General features: G+C 40.9%; 1 protein-coding gene across 3 annotated transcripts in view; it reads right to left on the bottom strand.

Annotated features, from left to right (window-relative positions):
• Nucleotides 1-962: 962 nt before the first annotated feature.
• TSHZ2 (teashirt zinc finger homeobox 2) overlaps nucleotides 963-13,543 on the bottom strand; it is a 410,894-nt gene continuing 398,313 nt past the window's right edge. For 2 of the 3 annotated variants that reach the window (XM_074347458.1, XM_045519292.2), the window contains exon 3: nucleotides 963-2,843. Coding sequence is in view for 2 of the 3 variants with exons in the window: in XM_045519292.2 (XP_045375248.2) it covers nucleotides 2,842-2,843 (2 nt within the window). In the remaining variant the exon portion in view is untranslated. Of the gene's footprint in view, nucleotides 2,844-12,232; nucleotides 12,286-13,543 lie in introns of those variants that run through there. The other variant, XM_074347460.1, reaches the window with a different exon arrangement.

Below are 13,543 nucleotides of genomic sequence, written 5' to 3'. Positions count from 1 at the left end.
AAGAGAATGGTATGAAAGCAGACAAAATCATTCTCCTGAGCTGGTGTTAGTTTTTCCCTCCAGAAAGAAGTTTCTAGAAGCCTCACAGAGCTTGCCAAATGAGGACAGTCCTGGTCTCTAGGAATATACCGAGAGCTGTGTATATCTCAGAGTCAGAGCCCAGATCTAGTTTCCTAAGGAGAACACTAGCAGCTGTCCCTCAGCAGTGACATTTACCGTTACCAAGCGACGATTCATGAGTCTTACCAAATTTATCAATATTTTCGTCTCTTGCCTCCCACCCCGCCCCTCCATAGACATTGCTAACAAAACCATATAGATTATATGCTGGAGCAGATGATTTATTTTTTTCTTTCTTAGAAGGGAAACAATTTCCACAGAGTTGAAAATCACATTGTTTCCCCCCAGTTGGACTAGGAGCTCAAGAATCTGCTTTTGGGTGGTTTCGACAGAATCTGAATTAGGTAACACTACCTAATAACCCTGGATCGGAGCAGGCGATTTTTAACAGCGTCCAGAACCCCAGTGCTAATGCATTGATTTTTCCTTTAATAGAATTGCGTTGTCGAAGGACAGTGCTCAGTAGAGTCTACCCTTCAATCTTAACCCATCCAAAGACTGTTCCTTTCCAGTTGAGCGCCATTCATTTCTGGTTGAATAGGTTAAGCAAAGACAGACCTCGCTGTTCTCAATTCACTTTATGATCCTCCCATCATAAAAAATAATATCAGCACCTTGCTTTTCATGTCAGAACTACATTTGAGCCGCTATTCCCTATGCCCATGAGTAAATCCCATAAAAGCCGCCCCGTTGTACTGTTGCTATTTTTCCTTGTGGGTGATTGATTGATGGATGAGTGCTGACACTTCAATGAAGCTATTTCGACTGCCATCTCAATCCGATGATGTGAGGGGTGTATTTTCTGTCCATGCCTCATTACTTCAGAATGACATTCCTGGAACTTCATTTACTTTTTCCCTCCTTCCCCGAAGCGCCATATTTTTTCCCATCTAGGTTATGCACGCCATAAAAAAAGCAATTTGCTATTATATGTGGCATAAGGGCAACACTTTCTCTAGGAGGTAAATAAGAAGGTTTTTTTTTTTTCTTTTTTTAATCCCAATGTTGAATTTAGGGATCATGTCAAAATTTCCAAAACCATTCCAAGAGGCAGGCTCCGTGAGAAATGGTGTGGAGGATATATTTGGAAATATTTGGCTTCATTCTGTTGGTGTTAAGATTTTCGAGTGTGATAACCTTGGTAATTAAAGCAACGACAAAAAAGAATCCTTTCGTTTCAGAATCACCTAGTTCCTAATGTTGTGCCTAGAATCGTTTAAGTATTTCACCTATAGCTGAGTAGCAGTTTACAACACAATCCAGACTTATTTGTTCTTTGAGAATGAGGAAATCCATTGTTTAAATGCAGTGATGGATTTATCTATTATAGGTTGCTTTCAGTTGTATAGAAAATGCTTAACTAGAGTAAACAGATCTACCCTCAGCATTTCCAAACTGTGCACTAGGTATGCAAGAGTTTTTAATATTAAAGCATGCTCTTAGCTTTTCCAAGTTGACTTAGGACCTGATTTTAATCTGTGTAATACAGCATTCCCGTTAATAATAACGTATAATTAAGACATCCGTTAAAAATCCATAACGTTAATTTAATGGAGAAAATCTAATACAGTTCTATTGGAATTTTTACGTTAAATTAACTTTAACGGGCTTTTAATGGATGTCTTAATTAGATCTCATTATTAACGGGAATATTCCACAAATTAAAATTGGGCCCTCGAAGTTTTAATGAAAAAAGTTGCAGGAACACATTTAAAACGGACACCCTGTTTCACGCTTTCTGTTGCCTCTACAGCTAAGCTGTGTTTCAAAGCCCGTAAACAACAGGTCCTGCAGAAAGAAATTACCAGGAAAGGCTGCTGCTGCACTTTCCACCCTTCAGTGATCTCATCTCCTTGCTTTCTCTGATTCTCCAGCTCACCAGTGTCCCCAGTTCTCCCAGTTTGCAGGTCTCATATGACAGTGGTGCATGCTTAAAACTATATATATATATACTTTTTAACCAATAAAGTAACAATGGTGGTAATAAAGATGCCCACCGCTGCCTGGGAAAATGTCATTGGCAGCAACATGGTTAAGCCTAACACTTCGAACAGCTTGCACAGAAGATGAACATTGTTCAGAGGTTTTCTTGGCTCAAGCTCTGGTTTAACTTAATCATTCTTCCACTTTGCTGTGACGAATGGCTCCCAAGTGCAGGGGCAGGACTGGGCAATCCAGGTGCAACCGTAATTGTTGCACTGAACAGAAACATTTCCTTCAGACAAGCGTTCCCAGGGGGGTTATAAATAGGAAATGGACATTACCATGGAAAGTAAGCTTCCAAGCCCCACATCTAGTGCAGCCCACTTGGACATTAAACTATGAAGACTTACACTCCCCCGCCCTTTCCTGTCAAGCGGTGCAAACTGACAAAATAAGTCCATCAGTGTTCTCGGTTGTTATTTTTCTTCAGTGGCACTTTGTTTTCTCGTGACAATGAGAATGGGGCTGTGGAGATGAGGCAGCCCTGTCGCAGTTTATCAATGAAAATCTAATATCGTCCATAAGCAGAGAAGTGGAAGTCAATACTTCATCACCAAATTGTTAGGGAGGATGAAGAGGAATGGCTGGGGTGATTTTTTTTTTTTTTTTTTTTTTTTTTTTGGCAGTCCTCTTAGAGCAGGGTGTCGGGAGTGTTTCAACACCAGGAGCAGGGCGGTGCACCGAGGATGGGCTCAGGGTGAGGGCATCCAGGCTGGAAAGTTGAAACTAAGGCATTTGTCCTGTAATGGGAATCAGAACAACAGAAAAAGATACATTATTTTCAGAGGAATAGTTCAGGTGGTTATTTCTCCCAGGTAGTCAAATTTCTCACCTATACTCTGTCATTGGTATTAATGTGGGTCTTCATGAAGTCTAGAATTTGTATGATATAATCAGCTGATGGGGTATAGAAAGTGGGAGCCAATTTAGGAGAAAAAAAACCCTTTGAAGTAAAATGTATGTGTGGAAGAGATATTCAAACATCCATATTCATGGCAGTATTTCTTACAATAACCAAGAAATGGAAGCAACTCGAATGTCCACCAAGGGATGAGTGGATAAACAAAATGTGATACATCCATACAATGGAATATTATTCAGCCTTAAAAAAGGAAGGAAATTCTGACACCTTCTACAATATGGATGAACCTTGAGGATATTATGTTAAGTGAAAATAAGTCAGTCATAAAATGATAAACACTTCACTTATATGAGGTTTTTAGAGTAGTCAAACTCTTAGAGACATAAAGCAGAATCAGGGTTGCCAGAGGCTAAGGGTGGTGGTGATGGGGAATTGTTGTTTAATGGATATAGAGCTTCTGTTCTGCAAGATGAAATAATTCTGGAGATGGGTAGTGGTGACAGTTGCACAACAAGGTGTGTATACTTAGTGCCACTGAACTGTACACTTAAAAATGGTTAAGATGATAAATTTTATGTTATGTGTGTTTTACCACAATTACAAGTAAAAAAAAAAGTATGATTTTTCTACTGTGGAGAATATTAAAAAATAAAAAAATTTACCCATGTTCCCACTGTCCAGAGAGAGCTCCTATTTACATTCTGTGGTGTTACCTTCTAGTATTTTCTTTCCCTATGCATTTTTGTTAGGCTTACAAAGTTATACGTGCCCATTGTGTAATGTTTTCCTCTGTATTCTTTCACTTGGAAACGTCATAGTAAACAGGGGGATGATTCCATCACCTACATTATCAGAGTTTACTAAACCATTCTTGTGACGTTAACATTGAATATGTTTCCAATTTTATTCAATAACACATAACACTGTGATGAACATCTTCATGTTTAAAGCCTTTCAGTATGTTGGGATATTTTTGTAGGCTTACATTTGCAAATCAAAACATAGCAACATTTTGTGGGGGAGGGTATAGCTCAGAGGTTAGAGCTCATGCTTAGCATGCAGGATGTCCTGGGTTCAATCCTCAGTACCTCCATTAAAAGAACTAATTAAATAAATAAACCTAATTACCTTCCCCCCCAAATAAAAAATTTTAAAAAAAGATAGCAACATTCTTGTGATGGGGAAGTGCTACTTCAAAGCACTCAATGGGGTGAATTTTTTTTTTTATCAGATACGTGCTGTTTGGATTACCTTAGGAACGCATATAATTACCTTCAACCCAAACTGGGTGGCATTCCTTGTTTACACATTATTTAGTAGTAGTGCTCATTTCAATGAGAAAAACCACCTTGGACCTATTTAATTAGCCTTTTGGAAAAGGAAACTCGCCGAGTTTTTAGTAGAAGAACAAACACAAGTTGAAAATTGTATGATCTTTGATGTGTGTAGGGAAATTATGTGCAAAATGATCGTAACAAACATTATAAAGGCTTCCTTGGTAAGAAATGGTGTGACTGCAGTCCTAGCAACCAGTTATCCTCGACCTACTGGATTCCGAGTGTTTTATATACATTGCCACTCACCCTGCACATCATTTCATTTTGGAAAAAAGAGAGAGAAAAAGTCTCAGAGATGTTAGTGACTTGTCCAAAGTTCTGCAGCTAATAAAAAGCAGTGGGTGGCTTTTCATTTAGGCTTCTGCGTTCGGAAGCTTCCGTGTTCAGAAGCTTCCACACTCACTGCAGGCACCACGGTCCCTGGGAGGAGCCATTTCCCTTCATCATCGGGTTTGCATTTCAGATACAAAAGCTCCCAGCAGTCTATGCTCTGACCTTGTTGGAACCCTTGGCAGGTCTAGAAACTTGAAGGAGGATGCTCATGTGGTTGGAGGAAGACAGATGGGTCAAAGAAAAAGAAAGTGGAGGCTAGAAATTGCAATGGCCTAAGGAGAAGGTAGCGGGAGAGAGAGAAGGGAAGAGGGAAAGTGAAGAGAATGACAAAGCCTGTCTTCCCTACTGAGTGACAGTGCCTTACACGGTGAGACAGGATGGAGGTGAAGTCGGGGGTGAGGGGTGTGGTTGGGGGTGGGTCTGTTTGTGGTCTCATTTTCCCCTCCCTGACCACAATCTTAATGTGATACCAGTTTTAGGGAACCTTGTTTCGTTTACCACTTCCTTGAACCTGCTCCAGATTTGATCAATACCCAAACTTCTCTAGCTGGGTTTCTCTTAGATTAAAATTTGTTCTGGGAAGGGGAACAAGGAGAAAGAAAAAAATAATTTTATTATAGTTCCCTTCTTGGAAATTCACAATACATATTAGCATATTAAAGGCTCTGAGAAGTCCTGCAATTAAAACCCAACACAATACATCTTTCTTTAACTCAGTGCTTCCTAAATTTGTTTGATAACCCTTCTCTTCCCTACGAAACACAAATATACTTGAATGTCATTTTCTGGAAAACACCTTCATGACAGAATCCCATGCAGAAACAAATGAAGTTGTTTAGTTTCTAAGATCTCAGTCCTGACCTCATCACTGATTTTCTGTAATTCTTTGCTCAGGTTACTTGGCTTTTGGGGGCCTCAGCGTGAAAGGATCTTGCTGTCGGGATAACTTGACATTTTCTACATGTTAATGCTGGGCTACTCATGCTAAATGCATGCCTCGCCTCACGTCAAGTTCACAATGCTGCGATGCAGGAGGTAAGTAAGTGTCCATACTTTCCAGCCTAGGAAACGGGGATTTAAAGACCCCACAGCCACCTGGCTGGTAAGTGGGAGAAAGGATATTCAAGTTCAGGTTCTTCTGGTCTCTTAAACATTTCTTCTTACATGGCCTGTGATCGCCTGCTAATGTCTTAAAGGGTGGAACACTAGCATTATTCATAACTTAGAGGCATTTTCCCAAGAGCATCTGTACAGTTACTCAGTTAAATTCCAGATACGAGTGTCTTCTATTAAAACTTGGCTATGATGCTGTTTCTATCTGAGAGAGCGCATATCCCACCATGATTGATGGAAGTGGTGGATTCTTCTAGAAGGTCAGAGAATGGTAAAGAGGAAGCCTTGTGTCTTGGGCCATTTGGGGACAATATACCCTTTTGCATTATTTCTTATCTTAAAAGAAGAAACACCTTTTTTCCCCTCTAGGTCTAAAGATGAGACATGGCAGAAAACTAAAACCAGAAAATAAAGGGAAGGGGAAGGACAATTGATATTATTATTTATTATTATTTTTTTTACTGTTCAAAACAAATTGGATGGATTAAAAAAAAAAAAAAAGAAAGCAAATACTCTTGTTTGACTTTCAAGTGGTGGCTGGCACCAAGCTTTGCTGCTGTCTGAGGTTTTTCCCCTAATATGTTGAGTTACTACTATGAAAATAAAACAGAAATATATAAAAATCTTAATTACATATTGAAAAAATCAGTGGCAGTGTTCATTAAGTAGAGTTTGTGAGGGAGAGCCAGGCGAAAAGATGCAATTATTTTTGTATTAATTACAGAGCCACCAACAGATGCATAGAGCTGTAGATACTGTACTTGCTTTTGGCCGTGATGGAATTTTTCATCCCCCTAGCAAAGCATTTGGGTTGGCTCTTCCTCATCTCTGTGACCTGGCTCCGTCCCGCTTGCCTTCTTTTTTCTCTGCTCTTCACCGTTCTTCTCAGAGCTGCGTTAGGTCCCCAGGGGGTGTTTTGGGATTGCTACCGTGATGGGCCACTAGCATTCTACGGTTCAGGGCCAGGAACGTTAGGCATCTCGCAACGGGCAGGACAGTCTCACGGGCAGTGATGTGATGTAACGGTGGGAATGTGTGGCACCATTTTTGAAAATCTCGCGTAGGTTGGGATTTCTCATCCTTGGCAATCCTGGTACTCTGGGCTAGATAACTTCTTGTTGTGGGAGACTCTCCTGTGCATTGTAGGATTTTTTAGCAGCATCCCTGGCTTCTATCCCTTAGATTTCAGTGGCATCTCCCCTTACCCTTGGGTTGTGACAACCCGAAATATCTTGAGGCATCGCCAAATGTCCCTTTGTAGGGGGTGGGGGTGAGGGCAAAACTATCTTTGGTTTAGAACCTCTGACCTAGTGGAAAACATGTTTTAGAATTATTTGAGCCTGAAACTTAAGTACATTTTACACGTAAATACAAAGTCTTTTATGCACAATTTCATACACACTGCATTTTCCAGAAATAAAGCTATTTTGCAAACAAAGAGAGACTGTACTTTATTTTATTTGGAATGCTAACAGAAGTTACTTGCCATTTTAGAAAATCAGGTCACCTTTGGCATCGCTGCTCATGATATTTGAGATGTTCATTCAGCCCACCCATATTGACCTGCATTGATCATGACACTCTCACGGAGACTCTGCATATGGGGGCACATATCAGACAACGTCATCCTGTCTTCAAGGATCTCGTTACTCTGAGCGTGGGTGGCATACTCTGAGCAGCACTGGCATCACCTGGGAGCTTGTTGGAGCTACAGAAAGCCGGGTCCACCCCAGAGCTGCTAATTCAGAATCTGCCTTTTAACAGGATGCCCAGGTGATCTGCATCCAGGTTGGAGTTTGAGAAATCCAGTTCTAGTGAATTTTTGTGCCCAAATACTTTCTTCTTCTTATTTTACAGTCACAGCACTAGATGGTTTCTTTTTGAAATTATGTGTGTAGGTTGGTCATTTGATCTACAAATTTTATTTCAGGAAGTAAAGGGCAAAGTATAAAATGTTCGTCCGGAAATATCCACATGGGATCTTTGAAGGGGAGAACACCCTGCTCTTCAGAAGCCCTTTCTAGGCAGCAGCCTCCTTTTCCATGAAGTTGAACATCACCCGTCTGCTGACGACTGTGAGTTCAGATCCATACACTCACCCGGCTCCTCGACATCTCAACCTGAGTATCTCACAAGGACCTCAAAGGTCATTTTATCAAAAGCCAGGCGTTTGAATTCCCCCGCCTCTAACCTGTTTCTTCTCCAACGTTTCCAGTCACAAGAAATGAAACCTCAAACTGCTCAATTGCTCCTGCCAGAAAATGGGGGCATCCTTGACACCCAGCCATGGCATCCCTCACCAAAGTCTACTCCCACCTTCACCTCCTGCATCTTTGTTCCAGCCTGGGCACCCGTTTCCTGGATGAAAATTTAGATTAGATTGACACGGTCATTCCCCACTTCCTCCCAGCTTAGAAGCCTTCCGTGACCTCTACTGCACTTAGCAAAAGCCTCGTTTATCTACAACTTTCTGCCTGATCTGGCCTTGCCGTTTCTCTGCCCTCACCTGGGTCTGTACCCTTTACTGACAAGTCCCAAGAATGCTGGCCTTCTGACAGCGTCTGAAACCTCCCTCCAGGTCTTTGCAGGTGCTGTTCCCTCTGTCTAGAATGCTCTTCCTCCTAGTTTGCCCAGCACCTTCTCATCCTTGAAGTCTTAGTTTAATGTCATTTCCTCAGAGAAATTGACCCTCACCCTTTGAACTTAAGTTCTTTTGTTATAATGTTGCTCCTTTTATGTTGTCCTTATAGGACGTGTGGCTTATGAATACAATCATATATGGAGGTTTTAGTTTAATGTCTGTCTCCTACTCTGGCTTATAAACAAACCCCAAGGAGGTGGGGGCTGGGTGCACGACAATCACACCAATATCCCACGCATCTAAGCCCATGTCTGGCATGTGGCAGGTACTTGATAAATATCTGAGTGAATGAAATTCTAAAGACAATGATTTGAAGGCTATCTCTTCAAACAGGAATTTTAAAATGCTTATTACTCGGGAAAGAGGGCGTAGCTCAGTGGTAGAGCGCATGCTTAGTAGGCACAAGGTCCTGAATTCAATCCCCAGTACCTCCACTGAAATAAGTAAATAGATAAACCTAACCCCCGCCCAAAATTGACAACGACAACAAAAACCTAACTACTAAAACAATACAAAAGAAAAGAAAAAGATTGACCTGGAGTCCTACGTCTCTAAGTCTACGAAAGAGAGCGTGTAAAGAAAAGAGAGGACAGACTAGAAAAATTAAGGAAAGTCCAAGGGAACAGAAATGGACAAGAAGAAGCTTTGCCAAAAAAAAAAAAAAAAAAAAGCTTTGCCATCTATATGGTGCTTTCAACTTCAAGGAATAATTTATTTTGCCATTTTGAAGCAGTTTACATTTTTCAAAGCATATATAGATAAAATCTTCTGTAATATGTTGGCTAAATATTAGTAGCCCTATAAGATAGAGTTTGAGGCTGAGGGAGTTTAAATAATTTGCTCCTATGGTAATTAAGTGATGGGGTCAGGACACCTGACTCCTAAATCAGGGCTTCTAGCAATTGTTTGTTTAAACCAAAAAGAGTAAAATATAAATGCTAAAAATGTATAAATTGTATTACTAAAAGAAGACTGTGACAAGGAAGCCAAGTGGAAATGGAGACAAGCGATTTTAACCCTGTCATCCTGGGAGAAACCTGCAGTTAAGATTTTTTTTTTTTCAAATTGATTTTATAATTTGAAAATCCAAATTGGGCTTACCTACCTTGATGAAGTTCATCATTAGTGCCTCCCCTCACTTCTCCTAAGAGAAATCTCTGTGTGCAGAAACTCTTAAACCTTGGTGGACCAGTTTCAATTCTTTGAATGGATAAAATAATTGCTTAGATGTATTGAACTTTTTACACACCAGCCACAGCTCCATGTGAGTAGCTGGATAATATTTTAAACTATTCTCTGATCTAGTTTTGCCTTTTCTTAATCCCTTTCTTCCACGTGGTTTTTTTTTTTTTATCATAAAACAGAAACCGAGACTCGTTGCTCCAAGAAAGGGAAGTCACAAAATAAACTCGAAAGAAAGAAGTGTTTGAGTTTCTGAAAGTCGAAAAGGACTTCTTCTTCCTTATATCAACCTTCAAAGAGGTGAGTCCATAAAGAAAGAGAAAAGTGATCTATCAGTAACGTCGGGGTAGTGACGGGTCACGTTGGACCCACCACTCTTGTGTTATTTCCGTTAACCATCTCAACAACCCAACAGGCATCCAGTATTACAGAGGACAAAACTGAAGTTTACGTAACGGACGTGACTTATCCAAGGTGATGTGACAAGTGGAACTGAAGACTGCAATATTCAGTTGGAATATATACCTTCTGGATTTCAGAGCCTTGACCTTTAACCCTGAAACTAACTGTTCCTGATGTTGGATCTGTGCCAATGAGACTGCACCCTTTTTTTATTTTTATCAAAGGGAAGCTTGATTAGACCCTTAAAGAACGGGAGGCTGTACAGTTTTTGATCCTGGTAGTCTTTTCCTTGGGACATCTAAATACGGACAGCATGCGGGTCATAATCGACAAGCTGGAAAATCTCAACTTTCGAACTTCCTCTTTTAAAGCACAACTTGTGATAAATCAACCGTGTCTCAAATGCATGTCTACACTTCATGACACAAACCAGACAGTCAACTGCCTGCAGCCCTAAAGCAGGAGGAGCGTTCTCTACGGGTGTTTTGTGTTTCCTTTTTTTTGTTTTTTTTTGAACAGGGCCAGAGCAAACATCTTCTGAGCTGATCTCCACCTTGTATCACCAACCTCCGGCGGCTAACGGAAATAATTGGGCAAATTGGAAATAATTGTTAAAAGTAAGTTCCCTTTTGGTCTACTTTATGGGCAGCCCTAGAAATGGCTTAACCATCTTCATGGCTGTGGACTGAAGCTGGCGGGAGCAGGGTGACGTCTTGGAGAAGAGCCACAACAATAAAAATGTCAGGCAAGGAGACGCAGAGCCCCCCGAGAGGGACACACACGCTGTCACGAGGCGTCATTTGTGTCCCTACTTGTGTGTCAGCTTAGTAGATTTCAATGGCAGCAGAAAATCTTCTTCAAGCACACGCTCCAACTTGAGGCTACCCAAGTAGTTAAGAAACAGAAATGAAAGAAATGGCAGGAGAGTTTGCCCTCTGAAAAATCTCTTGACAACCTGTGATGGGATTATGGAGTCTTAACTGCTGTACAGTTATCCCTAATTATAACCAAAGGTACTTCAATCTAAATAAAAATGATAAGGCAGAGAGAGGCAGCCTCCTCTCCCTCCCCACAACTCACTTTTTAACATGAGTCTCTTCACAGTATGATGCTTTGACAAAGCTTGGATTGAATAATTATTAAAAAGAGATAGAGCCCAGTGTTAAGCAAAACATATTCTTGCAGAAAGGAATAGTTGATTTTTTTTTTTTACAGAAAGGAATGATTTTGATTTTACATGTTTGGTTTACGATGAGAACCTCCTATTGTCTTTATTGCACTCTGCCACAAAAATTATGCAAGAAATTTCTACCAGACATTAAGTGCCTGGAAAGGCGTTGCTTATTCTTAAATCCTGGTATACATTTTCCTATGGAGAAGGGCAATCTTGGGATGGGTCACATTTCCATTTTTGCTTTTGCTACTAGGAAACTCAGAGTCAGTTTGGTGGCCCAAGTTTAGCAACTGTGTAACCTCTGAAGGCTACAGTCTGTGCCCATTAACTTCTCTTCATATTCTCTCTGCATTGTCCTTTGGCATTTTTGTTAATAGTGCTATGTATTACTTGGGTGACATTGGGGGAAGTGACTTGCCCTTTTTCTACCTAAGTTTCCAAATTTGCAAAATCAGGATAATAATAGTATCTTCCACAAATGGTTCCTGGCACACAGTAAGTGCTCAACTAAAATGTAGACTTAAAAAATGATTTTTCTCTTATGATCTTATTGCATTGCATACAAAATAGTACCTTCAAAATGCTGTTGAATAATATGTAGAATAAATTAAAAACCACATACATAAAATTCTGCTTATGTGTTAAAAATAAATAATCATCGGGTCTTGGAAAGTGGATTGTTCTTTCCTCCTGGAAATTTTAAAAAACTAAGCAGAAGAGAGGATCTGCAGTGCATGCATTAAACAAACGTTGAAAAGAAATCAGCTGTCAGTTCCGATGTGCAGCTAAGAAAAGTTTTCCCCCTTTATAAAAAAAAAGGATAAAATAGCATTTCAAAACATTTGATGTGGATATTAAGAAGAAAAGAGTAGAAAGCCGTCACAGTGCCCACCACTTTATTAAGAGCTCATTACCTTTTACAATAATCCCCGACACTAGATCTCATTGTCCCTGTTTACTGACGAGGCGACAGAGGCTTGGACTTGTTAAGAAACTCCGTCAAGGTCAGTGAGTTAGTAAGTAGTCGAGCAGCGTTTGGACTTGGGTCTCGCTGACTTCGAAGCCTGTTCTCCAGCCAGTATTTATTGCTGTCAGTGGAGCTAACGAGAATCTTCTAAAGGCACATTGCTCAGTAAAGCTGTATAATGAAAAATGATAAGGACTGAAAAACTGCCCAGCTGTTGTCGTCCTTTCAAGAGATAAATTAAAAGGGTGGCAAAGACCAGGAGAACATCCTGACAATGGGAAGGGGAAATGTCTCTGGTGGTTTCCACGTTCATTATAATTTTGTGTTGGGCAATTACGTGTTTAACATTCGACAGTTCTCGTGTGTGGCTGCTCCTGGGGCACGGCCACAGATGGGAGAAGGGACGTGATTTCCCTGTACCCATTTTTATTGAGCCACATGCATATATTCCAAAAGGGCACTTAAATTGTTTGAAAGAGGTCTAGATGCTGGCAAACACCACCATAAACAACGCGGGCAGCTTAAAGTCCCAGCCGCCAACGACATGATTCACAATGGAACCCATCTTCTCTAAATGGGGCGCGGAGCTAAATGCTATTTATTACAACGAACTTACAACCAAGCGAGATTCACTGCCTGGACTCAGTGAGGGGACTTCACAGCTGCCGAAATGCGGGTTGTTGGCATTTAGGAAGAACGACTTGCCCTCCAAGTAAGGAAAATGAACCGCAGAATATATGTTTTTTTTTTACCACTGTGATTATGTGTCTAAGCCCATGGCCACACTGTCTGTGACGTATCTACACTGGACGAGGGGATGGGTGGATTGGAAACCATGTTTAGATAATTCAGGCAAACCCTCCTGTTTCTAAGAAGAAGAGTCTCCCTTCACTTAATGATCCTCTCATTTCATGCTTATCCTTTGCCTGAAGCTTGACTGCAATTATTTTATTTAATTCTTATCATAATCCCCAGAGGTGGCTTTTCTGAGCCCCTCTTTTTCAGAGGTCAGAAAACTGAGGGACAGAGATTTAAGTAAACGGGACCAAGATCACATGCCTGGGAAATGGCAGAACTGGGATTTGAACCAGGTTTCTCTGTCACCAAGGGGGCCCCTCTGCTTCGTCATAATAGCTGTTACCCTTTACTAATTTGATTGCGACCAACAGTTATCAACCCTCACAAACGATAGGGAAAATCTGAGTTATTATTTCCTCGTTACAAGTGAAGACGCAGAGGGTCAGGAGGTTAGACTGTCCCCCCCACCCCCCGCCCACTCAGCTATGTCCTAGTGACGTTGGAATGAAATCAGAATTTGCCTGGGGCTCAAACCTAGTCTCTCGTCTGACTTTACCAGTGTTTCCCAAAGCACACTGTGCAGAGCCCGGGTCCCTCGAGATGCTCTAAAGATAAAAAGATGTTCAGGCTC

Source organism: Camelus bactrianus, chromosome 19, assembly GCF_048773025.1.
Source record: "Camelus bactrianus isolate YW-2024 breed Bactrian camel chromosome 19, ASM4877302v1, whole genome shotgun sequence".
Classification (NCBI taxonomy): Eukaryota; Metazoa; Chordata; class Mammalia; order Artiodactyla; family Camelidae; genus Camelus; species Camelus bactrianus.
Note: the sequence above shows the minus strand (reverse complement) of the source record. Positions and strands in the feature narration are given on the sequence as shown.